Source organism: Mirounga leonina, unplaced genomic scaffold (assembly GCF_011800145.1).
Source record: "Mirounga leonina isolate KUSES-001 unplaced genomic scaffold, KU_Mleo_1.0 Mir_115, whole genome shotgun sequence".
NCBI classification, from domain to species: Eukaryota; Metazoa; Chordata; class Mammalia; order Carnivora; family Phocidae; genus Mirounga; species Mirounga leonina.
In genome coordinates this window covers 22394079-22408495 of record NW_023270268.1, presented here as the reverse complement: position 1 = coordinate 22408495, position 14417 = coordinate 22394079, and the positions used below count along the sequence as shown (strand labels likewise).

The 14417-nt window shown below is 35.4% G+C and overlaps 1 protein-coding gene across 1 annotated transcript in view; it reads left to right on the top strand.

Moving 5' to 3' along the window:
• The window catches only part of RAB5A (RAB5A, member RAS oncogene family), a 30603-nt gene that overhangs the window by 14072 nt on the left and 2114 nt on the right, over nt 1–14417 (top strand). The window contains exons 3-5 of the mRNA XM_034993920.1: nt 8246–8397; nt 8683–8805; nt 11101–11194. Coding sequence (XP_034849811.1) covers nt 8246–8397; nt 8683–8805; nt 11101–11194 — 369 coding nt within the window. The remainder of the gene's footprint in view (nt 1–8245; nt 8398–8682; nt 8806–11100; nt 11195–14417) is intronic.

The window sequence follows — 14417 nt, the reverse complement described above, 5'->3', positions numbered from 1 at the left end:
TGGATCGGTTTATTGCTAAACATTAAAGAGTCATTTTCAAGGCCAGTAATGCTTTAAAGATCTGGGAGGTTCTGTCTAGGAAGCATTGAGTGCTGGGTTCTTGAACCCAGCTGAGAAGGTGTATCACTAAAGAGAAGGGGCGAGGGGACAAGCTTTCCCTTTTCGAATAAGCATTTTCATTTTCTTCAGGTAAATATCCAGAGGTGGGATTACTGGATCGTGTATTACTATTTTTAATATTTTTAAATTTTAATGTTTAATGTTTTCTGTAGTGTCTGTACCAGTTTACATTCCCACCAACAGTGCGCTAGGGCTGCCCTTTCCCCACATCCTCGCCAACACTTGTTATTTCTTGTTTCTTAACTAACCATTCTGACTGTGTGAGGTGATACCTCATTGTGGTTTTGAATTGCATTTCCTTGATGATTAGTGATGTCCAGCATCTTTTCATGTATCCGTTAGCCATCTGTATGTCTTCTTGGGAAAAACATATTTAGGCCCTCTGTCCATTTTTTAATTGGATTGTTTGGGTGTTGAGTTGTAGGAGTTCTTCATGTATTTTGGATATTAACCACTCATTGGATATATCATTTGCAAATATTTTCTCCCATTCAGCAGGTTGCCTTTTCATTTTGTTGATGATTTCCTTTGCAGTACAAAAGCTTTATTTGATGTAGTCTGAATTGTTTGTTTTTGCCCCCTCTATAGTTTTTGACTTGTCTGCACCTAATTTCCAGCAGTTTGTCAATTACAGCTCAGGTTTTTGTACCTGAGCTGGTTTCCTCAGTCTTCTGATCTGTGTCCTTACTGTATCCACCTTTCTGTCCAATTTTAGAACAAGTAGATTGCCCTGTGACCTCACTTTTCTTACAGATCTAAAAAGAGTTGTCGATTTTTCAGTTTGTTCATCTTTCTACACGTTAGGGTAGGGTGGTGACTTCTAAGCTCCATACATGCAGAATCAGAAACCAGAAGTCATCTTTTCCTTGCATATTATGAGAATTTAGTAAAGTACTATTTAAACTATTTAATAAAATATCTATTGTCCACAGATACAATGTCTAAGTTAATTTTATTAACTTTTTCTCTGTTTCTGTTCTTTGGAGATCATCTCATAACTGATACTATTTAATAACTTCTAACAACCTCTCCCCTTTCTCCCATTTCTTTGCCTTTCCTCTTTGTAATGTGTTCATTCTGCTTCCAATTTATTATTTGATGCATCCTTGTTATATAAATCCAGTCTGTTGAGTAAAGATTTTAAAAGGTTTGGGCCCTTGGTGGGGAAAGCACAGGTTCTTAGCCTTAAATTTCAAATCCTGGTTTTATCAGTTCATTGTAGGGTGTTTAGGTTTGGGGCACAAACTTAATACTAACTAAACTCAAACTCTTCAAGGCTAATTTTAAAAGAATGTGCATTAGTTTAGTATCAGAAATAGTAGTATAATGTTCAACAGTTGAGGTGTGACTAGTTTATGTCCTGGTTAGTGGATTCCCTTAGGATAGTCAGGTGTCCTTTAATATTTTCCAAGATTGCAGGTCACTTGGCAAGAGTTACCTTTAGATGTTGCTAAATGTAAATATAAAATGTAATGTAAATATAAAATGTAAATATAAAATTTACAATTTAAGCATCTTTTAAGGGTACAGTTCTGTGGCGTTAAGTACATGAACCTTGTGCAGCCATCAGCACTCCTTGTCTTCAGAACTTTTTCATCTTCCCCCACCTGAAGCTCTACTTATTAAAAAATAGCCATTCTTCCCCACCCCTGCCCATAGCAAATACCATTCCACTTTCCATCTGTGAATTTCACTGCTCTAGCAATCTCCTATAAGGGAAATTATACTGTGTATCTTTTTTGTGATTGGCTTATTTCAGTTAGCATGTCATCAAGGTTCATCTATATTCTGATGTGTCAAAATTTCCTTTTTAAGGAAGAATAATGTTTTATCACATGTATAATAGCACATTTTGCTTATCTTTCATTGATACTTCTTTGTTGATTCTTAGGTTTCTTCCACCTCCTGGCTCTTGTAATGCTGCTCTGAACATTCTTTTGGGTGTATATCAGAAGTGGAATTGCTGTGTCATCTGGTGATTCTGTTTAATATTTTTCAAGAATCTCTGTACCATTTTCCATAGCAGTACATCATTTTATATTCCCATCAGTGCACAAGGGTTCCAATTTCTCCATATCCTTGCCAACTCTTGATTTCTATTGTTTTGTTAATAGCTGTCCTAATGGGTGTGAAGTGGTATATCATTGTGGTATTTTCATTTTCCCACAGATTAGTGATGTTAAACATCTTTGCTTCTTGCTCATTTGTATGTCTTCTTTGGACAAATGTCTATTAAATTTTTCATGTTGCTGAGTTGTAGGATTTCTTTATATATTCTGGATATCAGTCTCTTATCAGATGCTCATTAATTTTAAGAATGAACCCTACGCGATTAGTATTTTACAGATCATCTCATAAGATGAATTTGCTTTTTGGAGTATTTTTGGGGGGAGTTCAGTCACTGTGGATGCTTTCTTCTCTGCTAATCTTTTTTATTACCCTTCTCTTTCTCACATTAATTGAAATGTAACTCTTTCCTTGAATACATGGTTTTTGCTGCTATAGTCAACTTGGGTATTCCTCACTATGCATATATGATTTTAATAGGAAATAAAAATGGGCACAGTTTTTTATTTTGTCTGCTGTCAGCTCTAGACTATCCATATTTTCTTCTTTGTGTACAATTTTATCTAAAGTCAGTGCTCATCGGAGAAAATCCATTATATTAGGTTACTGCTGTTGATACTCATTTCCCAAAGCCAGTTTCTACCCTGATAATTTTGGTACCTGGTTCTTGATGCTACTTGGTCAATTCCTGCCATCCTTCTCCCTGATTGGATATTCATCTTGAAGTTTGATCCATTGAACTCAGTTATTAAATTCCTTCCCTCTAAAAACCTTTGCTTCTCCGGTAAATCACTTCCAGACAGTCTCTCTAACTTGGATTTTTTGATCTATTTCTGAGAACCAGAACCAAGGCCCTTCTCTTTTCTGGCAATTATATTCTTACCTTTCAGTTTAAAAGGCCACAAATCCACTACTTCTCGAAGTTTACCTAAGGGAGAACATTGAATCATGATCTTACTATGAGGACACTACTGGTTTTTAGTTTCTTCTGTGCATTTCTAGTCATGATTTTACATAGATGTACCATATCTCTACCAGGAATTCATATATGTACTTAATATATATTTATATATATATTTTTTTTTACTTTTTGGCAATTAAATGGTCATTTTATAACCATTTTTTATTTATTTGCTACTTAATACCTACTAAGCCACCAGTACCTTTTCATTTATACATTTAGGTTGTTCCTAATTGTTAAATACAAAAATTATTTGAACATAAAGGTTTGTTCTCCCTACTCTCCTGCTCCCCATACCACCTCTTGGAGATTCCATGAGTTCTGAGCATTTTCATGGTTTTGCTACGTGTTGGCAGAATTATTTTCAAAAACAGTTACACAGTGTCACCAGCAATATGTGAGTTTGTGCCACACTTTTTAAGTTTTTTTTTTTTCCTTTTTGCTAAGTTAGAGGTAAAACAGCCTTTTTCTTTTCAACTTTTTGCTATAAGGATGATTTTCTTTATTACTAGTGATGTTGACTTTTTATGTTGCAAATTTTCTTTACACATTTATCCTTGATGCTTATGCTTTTGAAGTTTTTCTTAAGATTTATATGAGCTATCCCACATACTAAAATTTAATCTCTTAGTATCCACTGTAGGAATTTTCCTTTTTTTTATTTTATTTTATTTTATTTTTCTTTGTAGAAATTTTCCTAAAATGTCTTCACCCCTGTGTTTGGGGTGATGATACATGTTTGCAAACAAAATCAAATTTTTATGTAATCAAACTGATAATCTCATAGGATTTTTGGTCAGTTCTAATAAGGTAATTCTTGTTTATCAAATTCAAAAAGAAGTTAGGTGGTATTGGTTCCTTGGTTTTTCTCTTTTATGCCCTTCTGTTTAATTCTTGTAGAATCATTTTAGTTGTTAGATTAAGCTTTTTTTTCTTAGTTGTTAACCTTTGGTTAATGCTATTGATCTGGATATTTTTTCCCTGGTCCAGTATATTGCAGTGTCTCTTTCTTATTATTTATGAAGGTCTTACCCATTAATATAGGCCTTTGGTATTTGCAGATTTAACATTTACAGTTTTCAGCTATTCTCAGCTGACTGCAAGGTCTATGATTCACTAATTTGTAGTTTTGCTGAGACTGAAATGTTACTTGCTTGCTGCCAGCCTTACCAACAGGAACTGATCATGTAGCTCAAAGAGGGAGCCTATTTAGACAGGCCAGCACCCACATCTCAACGCAGCTTTGTTTTTCTCTACTTGTCGTCGCGTACACAGTTAACTCTCTCGAAGTGATAAAAGCTGTTTCTTTGTGAAATATGGGCCCGAAAAGAAAACCAACTGCTAGTGCTGGTGATGAAGTGAAGAGAAAATGAAGAGGTCTAAGAAAGTGATGGTTCTTAGCCAGAAAATAGACGTTTTGGATAAATTAAAGTGGTTGTGCAGATTCAGGTAAGTTTGTAGTGGTTAATGTTGCTACAGTATTGATGTAGTAGTTTATATTTTGAGTGTCAGAGTTTATTTTTATAACCTTATAAATGACTAGCAGTGTAATTTTAGAAGTATTAAGGATGTCATGAAGATGTCAGCTGTACTTCACTGAGTTTTATGGGAGAAGTATTTGAAAACTTGAGAACGTTAAGGAATCATGATGGTCTTGCAGTATGTAATGTCTAATAATACAGGATTATCCTGGAACAGACAGTATTTCTGTTCTTGTGGCCCTCCAACACTTTTAATTGTTTTAATGTGTTTTTGATGTACCCTAAGACCCATTCCCTGGCCACTAAATACTGGTCCTTTTCTCCTCCTCCAGCATTATGCTCTGTTTATCATACCACATGAACAAAACTATGGTATTACCAAGTTATAAAGATCTTGATGGTATTTTGTTTGCGATTGTTAGTTATATAATGACTTGAGTAGAGGCCTTTTGAAATGTCAATTTTTTTCCCATTTGGGAACTGTTTGTCTATGCATATGTTATCTAAGATACCCCCAAAATAGTGCCACATACCTTTTATGAACTTCATTTAGTGAACGTTTTGAATATATGACCTGGGATTTTTATTAGATGTTGCGTATGGAGAACAATAGCAGTAATTACAAACAGTAATTTCTCAAGAAACTCCCAGTCTAGAAGAAAAGGATTATACAAATCAGTGATTACAAAAAGTGTGAAAATGTTCATTGCACAGAAGTGGGCGCTGTACAATAGGGTGTGATGAAGGATGCTTTCTAAGAGTTGAGTGAATTGATTGTTCTTGTTCTTTGTTAATATGATTGGGATTCATTCTCCTCCCAGCATAACACTGAAAACCTGGTTATTGCCAGTGTGTTGTAAGGCTGTTGACTTTAATCTGTTCTGGTCAATTTAAAGAACTCATTACCTACACTTTTTTAGCTGATGCCTTTGGATTTTCTTGTCATTCTTTCCTCTTACAAATAATATCTTTTCAGAAATCTATCTATGGATATTTGAAATAATAAAAAATAATGGTGATAGTGGACAGTCTTATTTATTTGGTTTCTAGAAATTTAGAGAGACTGCTTAGCAAAATGCTTATTTCGGGCTTACAGATAGAATGGACACTTGATAAACTTGAAAGAATCCTACATGTGTATTAGGAATGGATATTGCCTCAAATGCCCTTTTGTAATTTATTTAAATACACGATTTTTCTTTTTTAGCCTGCTGGTGTGATAGCTTTGTGTTTCTGAATCTGCTTGGTCATGGCTTTTGTTCTTTTAATGTATTTGTTGAAATTTCTTTGCCTGTATTTTATTTGTCATTTTTGTACATACATTTATAAAAAAGACTGGTAGACTTTTGTGATATCTTTTGTGTTTGAGAATCAGATTATATTTCCTTTAAGGCAGCATAACTAATAGTTATGTTTCTGAACCTCAGGTTGATTTATGTAAGTGTAAATGAATGTTTTTACTACCAGTGTATTTTGTGGTCATAGAAAAAACAAAGTCTGAATGCAAATTGTGATCCAGTTTTTTTTAAGTTGTATCAAACTACTTGAGAAATGGCCTGTATTTTTGTGATCCATTTTTTTTCCTTCTTTTCATTTTATGGAAAAAGTACTGTTTTAGAGGCTTAAAGTGTTTAAGAATATTTTTTTGATTCTGCAGGAGAATGTTTCATGACTGAAAAAGTGACATAGTCCTTTTTTGGTATCCTTTACCATAAATACAGGATTTAAGAAAATGGATATTTCTGCTAACTTCGTATGTGAAAAAGTTTGATGAATTAGAATATATTTTAATTATGACTAGCCACTTCTGAGAATTCACAGGACTATTAATTAGAATCTGCTTAAAATAAAGACATTTCCAATTAAGATGTTTGCAAAACTAAGGTTATAGTTGCTAATATAAAGCCATCAACCATGGAAATAAAAATACTTTGAAAAATAAATGTAATATTTAATGTAAAAGAATATCTAATTAGACTTGGCTTATTCAGCAGATTTGATATTAATTAGTGAATCACTTACGAAAAATTGACATCACTAGATAAACTACAATTTCCAGAAATGGATCATAATTCTCTTGCATGAGAGGAAAGAGTTTTAGGAAAAAAAAAAAAAAATTTTTTTTTTTTAAAGATTTTATTTATTTATTTGACGGAGAGATAGAGAGCACAAGTAGGCAGAGAGGCAGGCAGAGGGAGAGGGAGAAGCAGGCTCTCTGCTGAGCAAGGAGCCTGATGCGGGGCTCGATCCCAGGACCCTGGGATCATGACCTGAGCTGAAGGCAGCCGTTTAACCGACTGAGCCACCCAGGTGCCCCCAGAGTTTTAGAAAAAAAATTTTTATAACTTTAATTCCATGCCAATTTGGGAGAAAGAGTTGAATATCACACCTTCAGCTAAAAGTAAAAGGGAGGGGCATACTAACATGATGAATGATAGAGCAGCCGGGGCTTAACTACCAGTTAATGAAGGAAAAGAACTAAGATGTCAGCATGCTGCTAAAAATGGCTATGTGTAGGTCTCTTTCCCAAGTATCTTTATTTTAGTGCAGCTAGCAATACTTAGAAACTTACTCTAACAGTTGATATTTTAAAGTTCAAGTCACTTGATTATAACCAATTTTTTATAAATTGATGGCTTTTCGTTTTTTGTAAATATCCATTGCAGTGTTTTTCTTGGTGTTTATTCTTAGAACTGAGAAGATCATAATGGACATTTTACTTCGTACTATTCTCAACAAGCAGTTCAGAAAATAAGTGATACCATAATTTGCAAGATTGGACAGCAACTTCTTAACCCTAAAAGCAAAAACATCACTATAAAATAATACTTCCTTGGGATGCCTGGCTGGCTTAGTTGGTAGAGCTTGTGACTCTTGATCTTGGGTTTGTGAATTCAAGCCCCATGTTTGGCATAGAGATTACTTAAAAAAAAAAAAAAGGATACTTTCTTGTTAAAATCTGAGAAAAGAACTGATGAAAAAGCACAAATGCAAAAAATCTATACAACAAGGATTGAAACAGCTAGGAGTCAATATTGAATGTATATTTAACACATTAAGTCTAGATTGAGATCATAACAGTTTAAAAATTAAAGTGTTATTTTTGAAGGGAAAATAATACAACAAAAAATATCTAGTGATATAGGCCTGGGACTAAATCCCCAGAGTATGCCAATAAATACCAGGAGAATGGAACAGGGGGCATTGCGTTGACAATGTAGACGATAGTTATAGCTATGCCAATCCTTTCTCTGTGTGTTCCCCCCCACCCCCCATGCAGTTTTTCAAGAATATCAATATATATATATTTCCTAAATTGTTTTTAATTTAAAATTTTTTAGTTTACAATGTGTAAAACAATTTAAGAAATGTTTATTAAACTATTTTACTATTACAATAAACTTTTTAAGAATGTAGAAAAAATCTTTGTGATTTTACTATGAAGGTCTTACATAAGCATATATGTCTATCAGGTTTCAAGGCCCAGATCTTGCAAGTCTCTAAAGCCACTATTACCTGTGCATATGCAGTATATCATGTTTCCTGCTGTTTTTCTATATTATGAAAATACTAGGGTAAAAATGATAAACTTATTGCAGACATTTTCTTCTTTCAGCTGCTTTTCTAACCCAAACTGTGTGTCTTGATGACACAACAGTAAAGTTTGAAATATGGGATACAGCTGGTCAAGAACGATACCATAGCCTAGCACCAATGTACTACAGAGGAGCACAAGCAGCCATAGTTGTATATGATATCACAAATGAGGTAAGTAGAAATGTATTCTACAATGAAAATAATTTGAACATACAGTTATGGTATTCAGAATTTTTTTCTAATAGCCAATCATGACATTTATGCCAAAGCTTTTATGAGTTAGAAGAGCTGATTTAAAAAAAAAAAAAAAAAAAGATTAAAGTGTCTCAAATAATACAGTAGTCCTAAGAATTTCTTTCTGAGTCACATTCAAGAGTCTTTAAAGCCTTGTCTTACAGAGACGCGCCCTAACCATTTTTTGAGCATTTGCCAAATAGCTGTTTTTTTGTTTCCCAGGAGTCCTTTGCCAGAGCCAAAAACTGGGTTAAAGAACTTCAGAGGCAAGCCAGTCCTAACATTGTAATAGCTTTATCAGGAAACAAGGCTGACCTTGCAAATAAAAGAGCTGTCGATTTCCAGGTATGTTTGAAGGCACACATGTATTGTAAATTTTTCTTCTGTATCCACACGTGAATTATAGTTATAATGTTAAAGCCATGCAAATAATAGAAAACAATTTTTTAAGCAAATGTAGATCTACTATATGTAATATAATGTTTCTCATGATAAATCTGAATTTTTAAATGTCCTTACATGTTGTAATATATAAATTGATTCAAAGATTTTGCTGACCGGGGTTCCTGGGTGGCTCAGTCGGTTAAGCATCCAGCTCTTGATTTTGGCTCAGGTCATGATCTCAGGGTCATGAGAACAAGCCCTACATCGGGCTCTGCGCTGGGTGTGGAGCCTGCTTGAGATTCTCTCTCTCCTTCTCCCTCTGCCCCTCTCTACCTCTCTTAAAGAAAAAAATTTTGTTGACCTAAACAGTTACAAAAGAAGTAATTGTTGACAAATAGTGCATAAGTATATAAAGCAAAAGGTGATTGCCTCCTACCCTAATCCCTCCACCCCCACACATACTTTAGTATCTTTCCTAACCTTTTTTACTTATCTGCCAATATTTATATCAGCACACATAAACATACCCACATATACACATACAGCTTACACTTACGTGGTTCTTGAAAGGGCCTTCAAAAGGGCGCCTGGGTGGCTCAGTTGCTTAAGCGTCTGCCTTTGGCTCAGGTCATGATCTCAGGGTCCTGGGATTGAGGCCCATGTTGGGCTCCCTGCTATGCAAGGAACCTGCCTCTCTCTCTCTCTCTCTCCCCCTCTGCCCCCTCCCATACTCGTGCTCTCGCTGTCTCTCTCAAAATGAATAAATAAAAAATCTTAAAACAAACCAACAAAAAAAGGGCCTTCAAAAATAAAGGCTCAAAAAATCCACTTTATATGTTACTTAGTATAGCTAATTAAGAATGTTCCCTGATACAAGATAAAGTACAATTACTGAAAAACAAATGTCTCTAGTTAGACATTTTTAAATTTTCCCTTTTCTTTTCCTCTTCAGCTTCTCTATGAGAGAAGTTTGTGGTGGTCATTTTTTTTTTTAATTTTAAAGATTTTTATTTATTTTTTTGACAGAGAGAGACATAGTGAGAGCAGGAACACAAGCAGGGAGAGTGGGAGAGGGAGAAGCAGGCTTCCCGCAGAGCAGGGAGCCCGATGTGGGACTTGATCCCAGGACCCTGGGATCATGACCTGAGCCGAAGGCAGACGCTTAACGACTGAGCCACCCAGGCGCCCCGTGTTGTGGTCATTTTATATATATAATATCAGTGATGGGATAATTGTCTTTGATGATGGCTATTGATGGGGTACATGGACTGAGAAAGGGAACTAATATTTCTTGGCATCAGTAGGTAGTAAGCTGAGTATGTTGCACCTGTGATTTTATTTAATTCTGGTTACAATCATGTGAGGTATAATACCTATTCTCTTTCTAAGATGGTTACCTCTCCCGCATAGAGGGGGAGATAGAGCCCTTAAGTTAGAGTCACAAGTGGCCTTCTCACATAACAGTTCAAAGGAAACTCCTTTTTTTTTTTTCCATTAAATGGGTAAGATGATTGGTTGCTCTTCACAACAACTTGAGGATCAAGGCAATGATACATGTAAACTGTAAAGCATGACAAAAATGTAGAGTAGTAGTATTTTTAAAGGAATGATTTATGACATATTCAAAATTAACATATAGCTAGCCATTTAGTAGTTGAAGCCAGTATTAGATATTTGGATTCTCTTTGATTTCATTGCAAATGATAAGCATAAATAAAATTTGCCATAGAGATCAAAGAGAATTTTATATTTAGAATAGGATAATTTTCCACCCTCTGGAACTTACCATTTGAAATCAAATTTAATGTGAGACCAGAAGAATCAGAATGGGATAGTGCAAGAAGTTAAGGCAAAAAAGAAATTTGTGAAGGTATCCTACAGGAGTTCTCTTACCGCTCTTAATTAGTAACAATTGTTTATTATATAGTTGCTGATTATAGGTAATCAAGTTGGAGTAGTAATAAGGAAGCCTCTTATTCTATAACAAAAACAAGTCAGGTATAGGGGCACCTGGGTGGCTTAGTCGTTAAGCGTCTGCCTTCAGCTCAGGTCATGATCCCAGGGTCCTGGGATCGAGCCCTGCATCGGGCTCCCTGCTCAGCGAGAAGCCTGCTTCTCCCTCTCCTATTCCCTCTGCTTGTGTTCACTCTCTCGCTGTCTCTGTCAGATAAATAAATAAAATCTTAAAATAAAAAAAAAGTCAGGTATAGTATGGGCAAAGGATATATGTCTTTTTTGTTGTTGTTCTATAAACAGGAAGCACAGTCCTATGCAGATGACAACAGTTTATTATTCATGGAGACATCAGCTAAAACATCGATGAATGTAAATGAAATATTCATGGCAATAGGTAAGTTTTTTTTCAAGCAGTGGATATAGGCAAAATAAGTTACACAATAGCATACTCGGTTTGACTGTCTTTTTAAAAACTCTTGATTGGGGGGTGCCTGGGTGGCTCAGTTGGTTAAGCGACTGCCTTCAGCTCAGGTCATGATCCTGGAGTCCCGGGATCGAGTGCCACGTCAGGCTCCCTGCTCAGCAGGGAGTCTGCTTCTCCCTCTGACCTTCCCCCTCTCATGTGCTCTCTCTCTCTCTCTCATTCTCGCTCTCTCAAATAAATAAATAAAATCTTTAAAAAAAATAAATAAAAACTGTTAATTGGGACACCTGGGTGGCTCAATCAGATCTGCCTTCAGCTCAGGTCATGATCCCAGGGTCCCTGCATGAGGCTCCTTGCTTAGCAGGGAGCCTGCTTCTCCTTCTGCCTGCCACTCTCCCTGCTTGTGCTCTCCGTCTTTCTCTCTCGCAAATAAATAAAATCTTTAAAAACTTTTTTTTTTTTTTGGTAAATAATTTTGGGTAGTATTTTTTAAAGTAGCCATTTTGGGGGCACCTGAGTGGCTCAGTCGGTTAAGCGTCTGCCTTTGGCTCAGGTCATGATCCCAGGGTCCTGGGATCAAGCCCCCACATTGGGCTCCCTGCTCATTGGAGAGCCTGCTTCTCTCTCTGCCTCTCCCCCTGCTTGTGCTCTCTCTGTCAAATAAATAAATAAAATCTCCTAAAAAAAAAAAGTAGCCATTTTTTTTAATGATTCTACTACTATTCTAGATCCTTCCTTTTTTTTTAAAAAGAGATTTTATTTATTTATTTGACAGCGAGAGAGGGGACACAAGCTCATCAATACAACATATGGGCATAAAGAGATTTCTTTATCACTGATCAGTAACTATTTTCATCTCTACTTTGCCCTGAACAAGCACTATTTTTGTTTCTCACATTCTTTTTAAATCTAATTCATTTTTGACAAATATAACACAAACGTGTACATGTTACATAAATATACAAATTCTTTTACGCAAATATTGTAATGGAGAAAGTTTCAAATCATTGAGGCACAGAGAGAAAGAGGGAAAGCAAAACAACATGGTTTATATTACCTCTGGTCATTTGACCTACATAGTGAGTGCTCTTACCTTTAAGGTAATTTTAACTGATAATGATTGCGATTCCACGTTTGTTGATAATAATTGGTGAAGTTGGAGTACTAATAAGGAAGCTTCCTATTTTCTGTAACAAAACTAAAAGTATTTCTATTGACCCTAGCCTCCTTCCAGTAATTTTAAGGTGCAGATTCTGTGAGAATTGTCTACTTTGGTGGCTCTTGCATTTTACTGTCTATGCACTATTCATGCACCAAGCACTCTTCTCATTCCAAAACATTTTTATTATATGGCAGTGATTATTAACTGGGGTGCCCACAAACTTATCCCCAAATAAGAAGTATTCCTTTTATTGAAGTCATACAAATTAACCAATTAACAGCTGGTTCAGAGGCTAAAGAAAATTGCTACAAATACTGTCAGAATATCTTTCACTAGGTTAGAGAGCTTAATGGTAGCTCATTTAGGCTCATTAGGAAAAAACTTGCCTGTTGTACAGTATTTTACTGAAAAGCTCAGGCTTAAAGTTTACTAGGGAAATACTTGTGAAGGATTGTGCAACAATATGGTTTTTTAATAAATAGAACACAGGATTACACCCAGAATCACATCTGAAAAGCTAATAACAGAAATCAAAGAAATAATAGGTCCATCAAATCAGGCTGAACTTTGAACTTTTCTGATGGAATTAAGACACCACGACCAGATGGGCTTGCTTGCTTGTTTTATTATTTTTTTATTTTTTTAAGTAATCTGCACCCAATGTGGGGCTTGAGCTCATTACCCTGAGTTCAAGAGTCACATGCTGTACTGAGCCAGCCAGGCACCCCCAGTTGGACTTTATTTAATTTGTACCTTTTATTCAGATGTGGTAATAATATATTTTTCCAGTCAGAAAGTAGCCTACATATTAGAACTTACAGTTATTTTTCTGAAATTACAATGTTTCTTTCTTTGAAATACCATGGATTAAATTGGATTGTGGCCTTTCTATTTTGTTTACCAGATTAGTAACTTAGATCACATAGTGCGCTCATTATTTTCACTCTTGATGACTTCCTATAGGGAGTACAGTTATTTAGTGGGAGAAAGTCTACAATAAATTTATCATCTGCTTTCAATTTGATAAGATTTTGCTTGCGTGGCTTTCATTGTACATCTTCATGAACCTGATCTGGAATTTTTAGCCTCTTAAAATCCTAATTCAGGGGCAAATTGGTAAGCTCCAATTATCCATATTTATCAGCTTTATTTTGGTAGTATTTAATAAGATATGAGACAGAAGACTGCTTCTGAGACCTCTAAGTTATGTTTTAGTTTATCTTCTCACAGTAAAAGTTTACCAATAGAAGCTTAAAAATTTCTCATTCTACTTTATTTCATTCAACCTCCCAATTTCAGTCAGATCTAATTACAGAAAGCTCATTGAAAAGTATGGTAAAGGGAGAAAAGATCTCTCAGTTCAAAATCTAACTTAATATTATAATAAAGTTTATAAATGCTAGCTTACTCTTTGTCCCTACAAGCCTTTGTTTGAAAATACATTCCACTGGAAATTTGCCATTTTATTACCATATACCCTACTGTCCCTAGTGCCATTTCTAGAGAAGTAGCCCAAGGTGAAGGCTTTTCTTCCCAAATTTCCATTGATTCTTAAGATGATTAATGTTCATGTGGAATATTAAAACAAATAAATAATAAAAGATCCAAAATGCAACTAGGCGTTTAGGTATTGAAGTGGAGCATGTTCAGCTTTTGGGTAGCCTGAGCCATGGCAAAGGTAAAGCCAGAATTCAGCCATAGTAGTCTTCCCCCAAGGTTGATAGAGACCAGTGTATTTAGTCACCTTTACAGTTGGTACTCTTAGAGATAGTATTCCATGAATGCGGCACATGAAGCATCTTTGGGATTCAAGCAGACTACATCTAACAGGTATGTTTTTAAATTAGTGGGATCCAGGCTCCAGAGAACAGCCATTAGCTATATATAGAGCTTAGCAGAGCTAAAACTGTAACTGCTGGTTGAGGGCTTTGTCCAAATGTGGCAAGCCAAGATCATCCAACTCAGAATTGGGAAATAGTTTTTTGAGATAGAGCAACTTTAGAATCAAGTCTATTTACAGTAGGCAGAGCT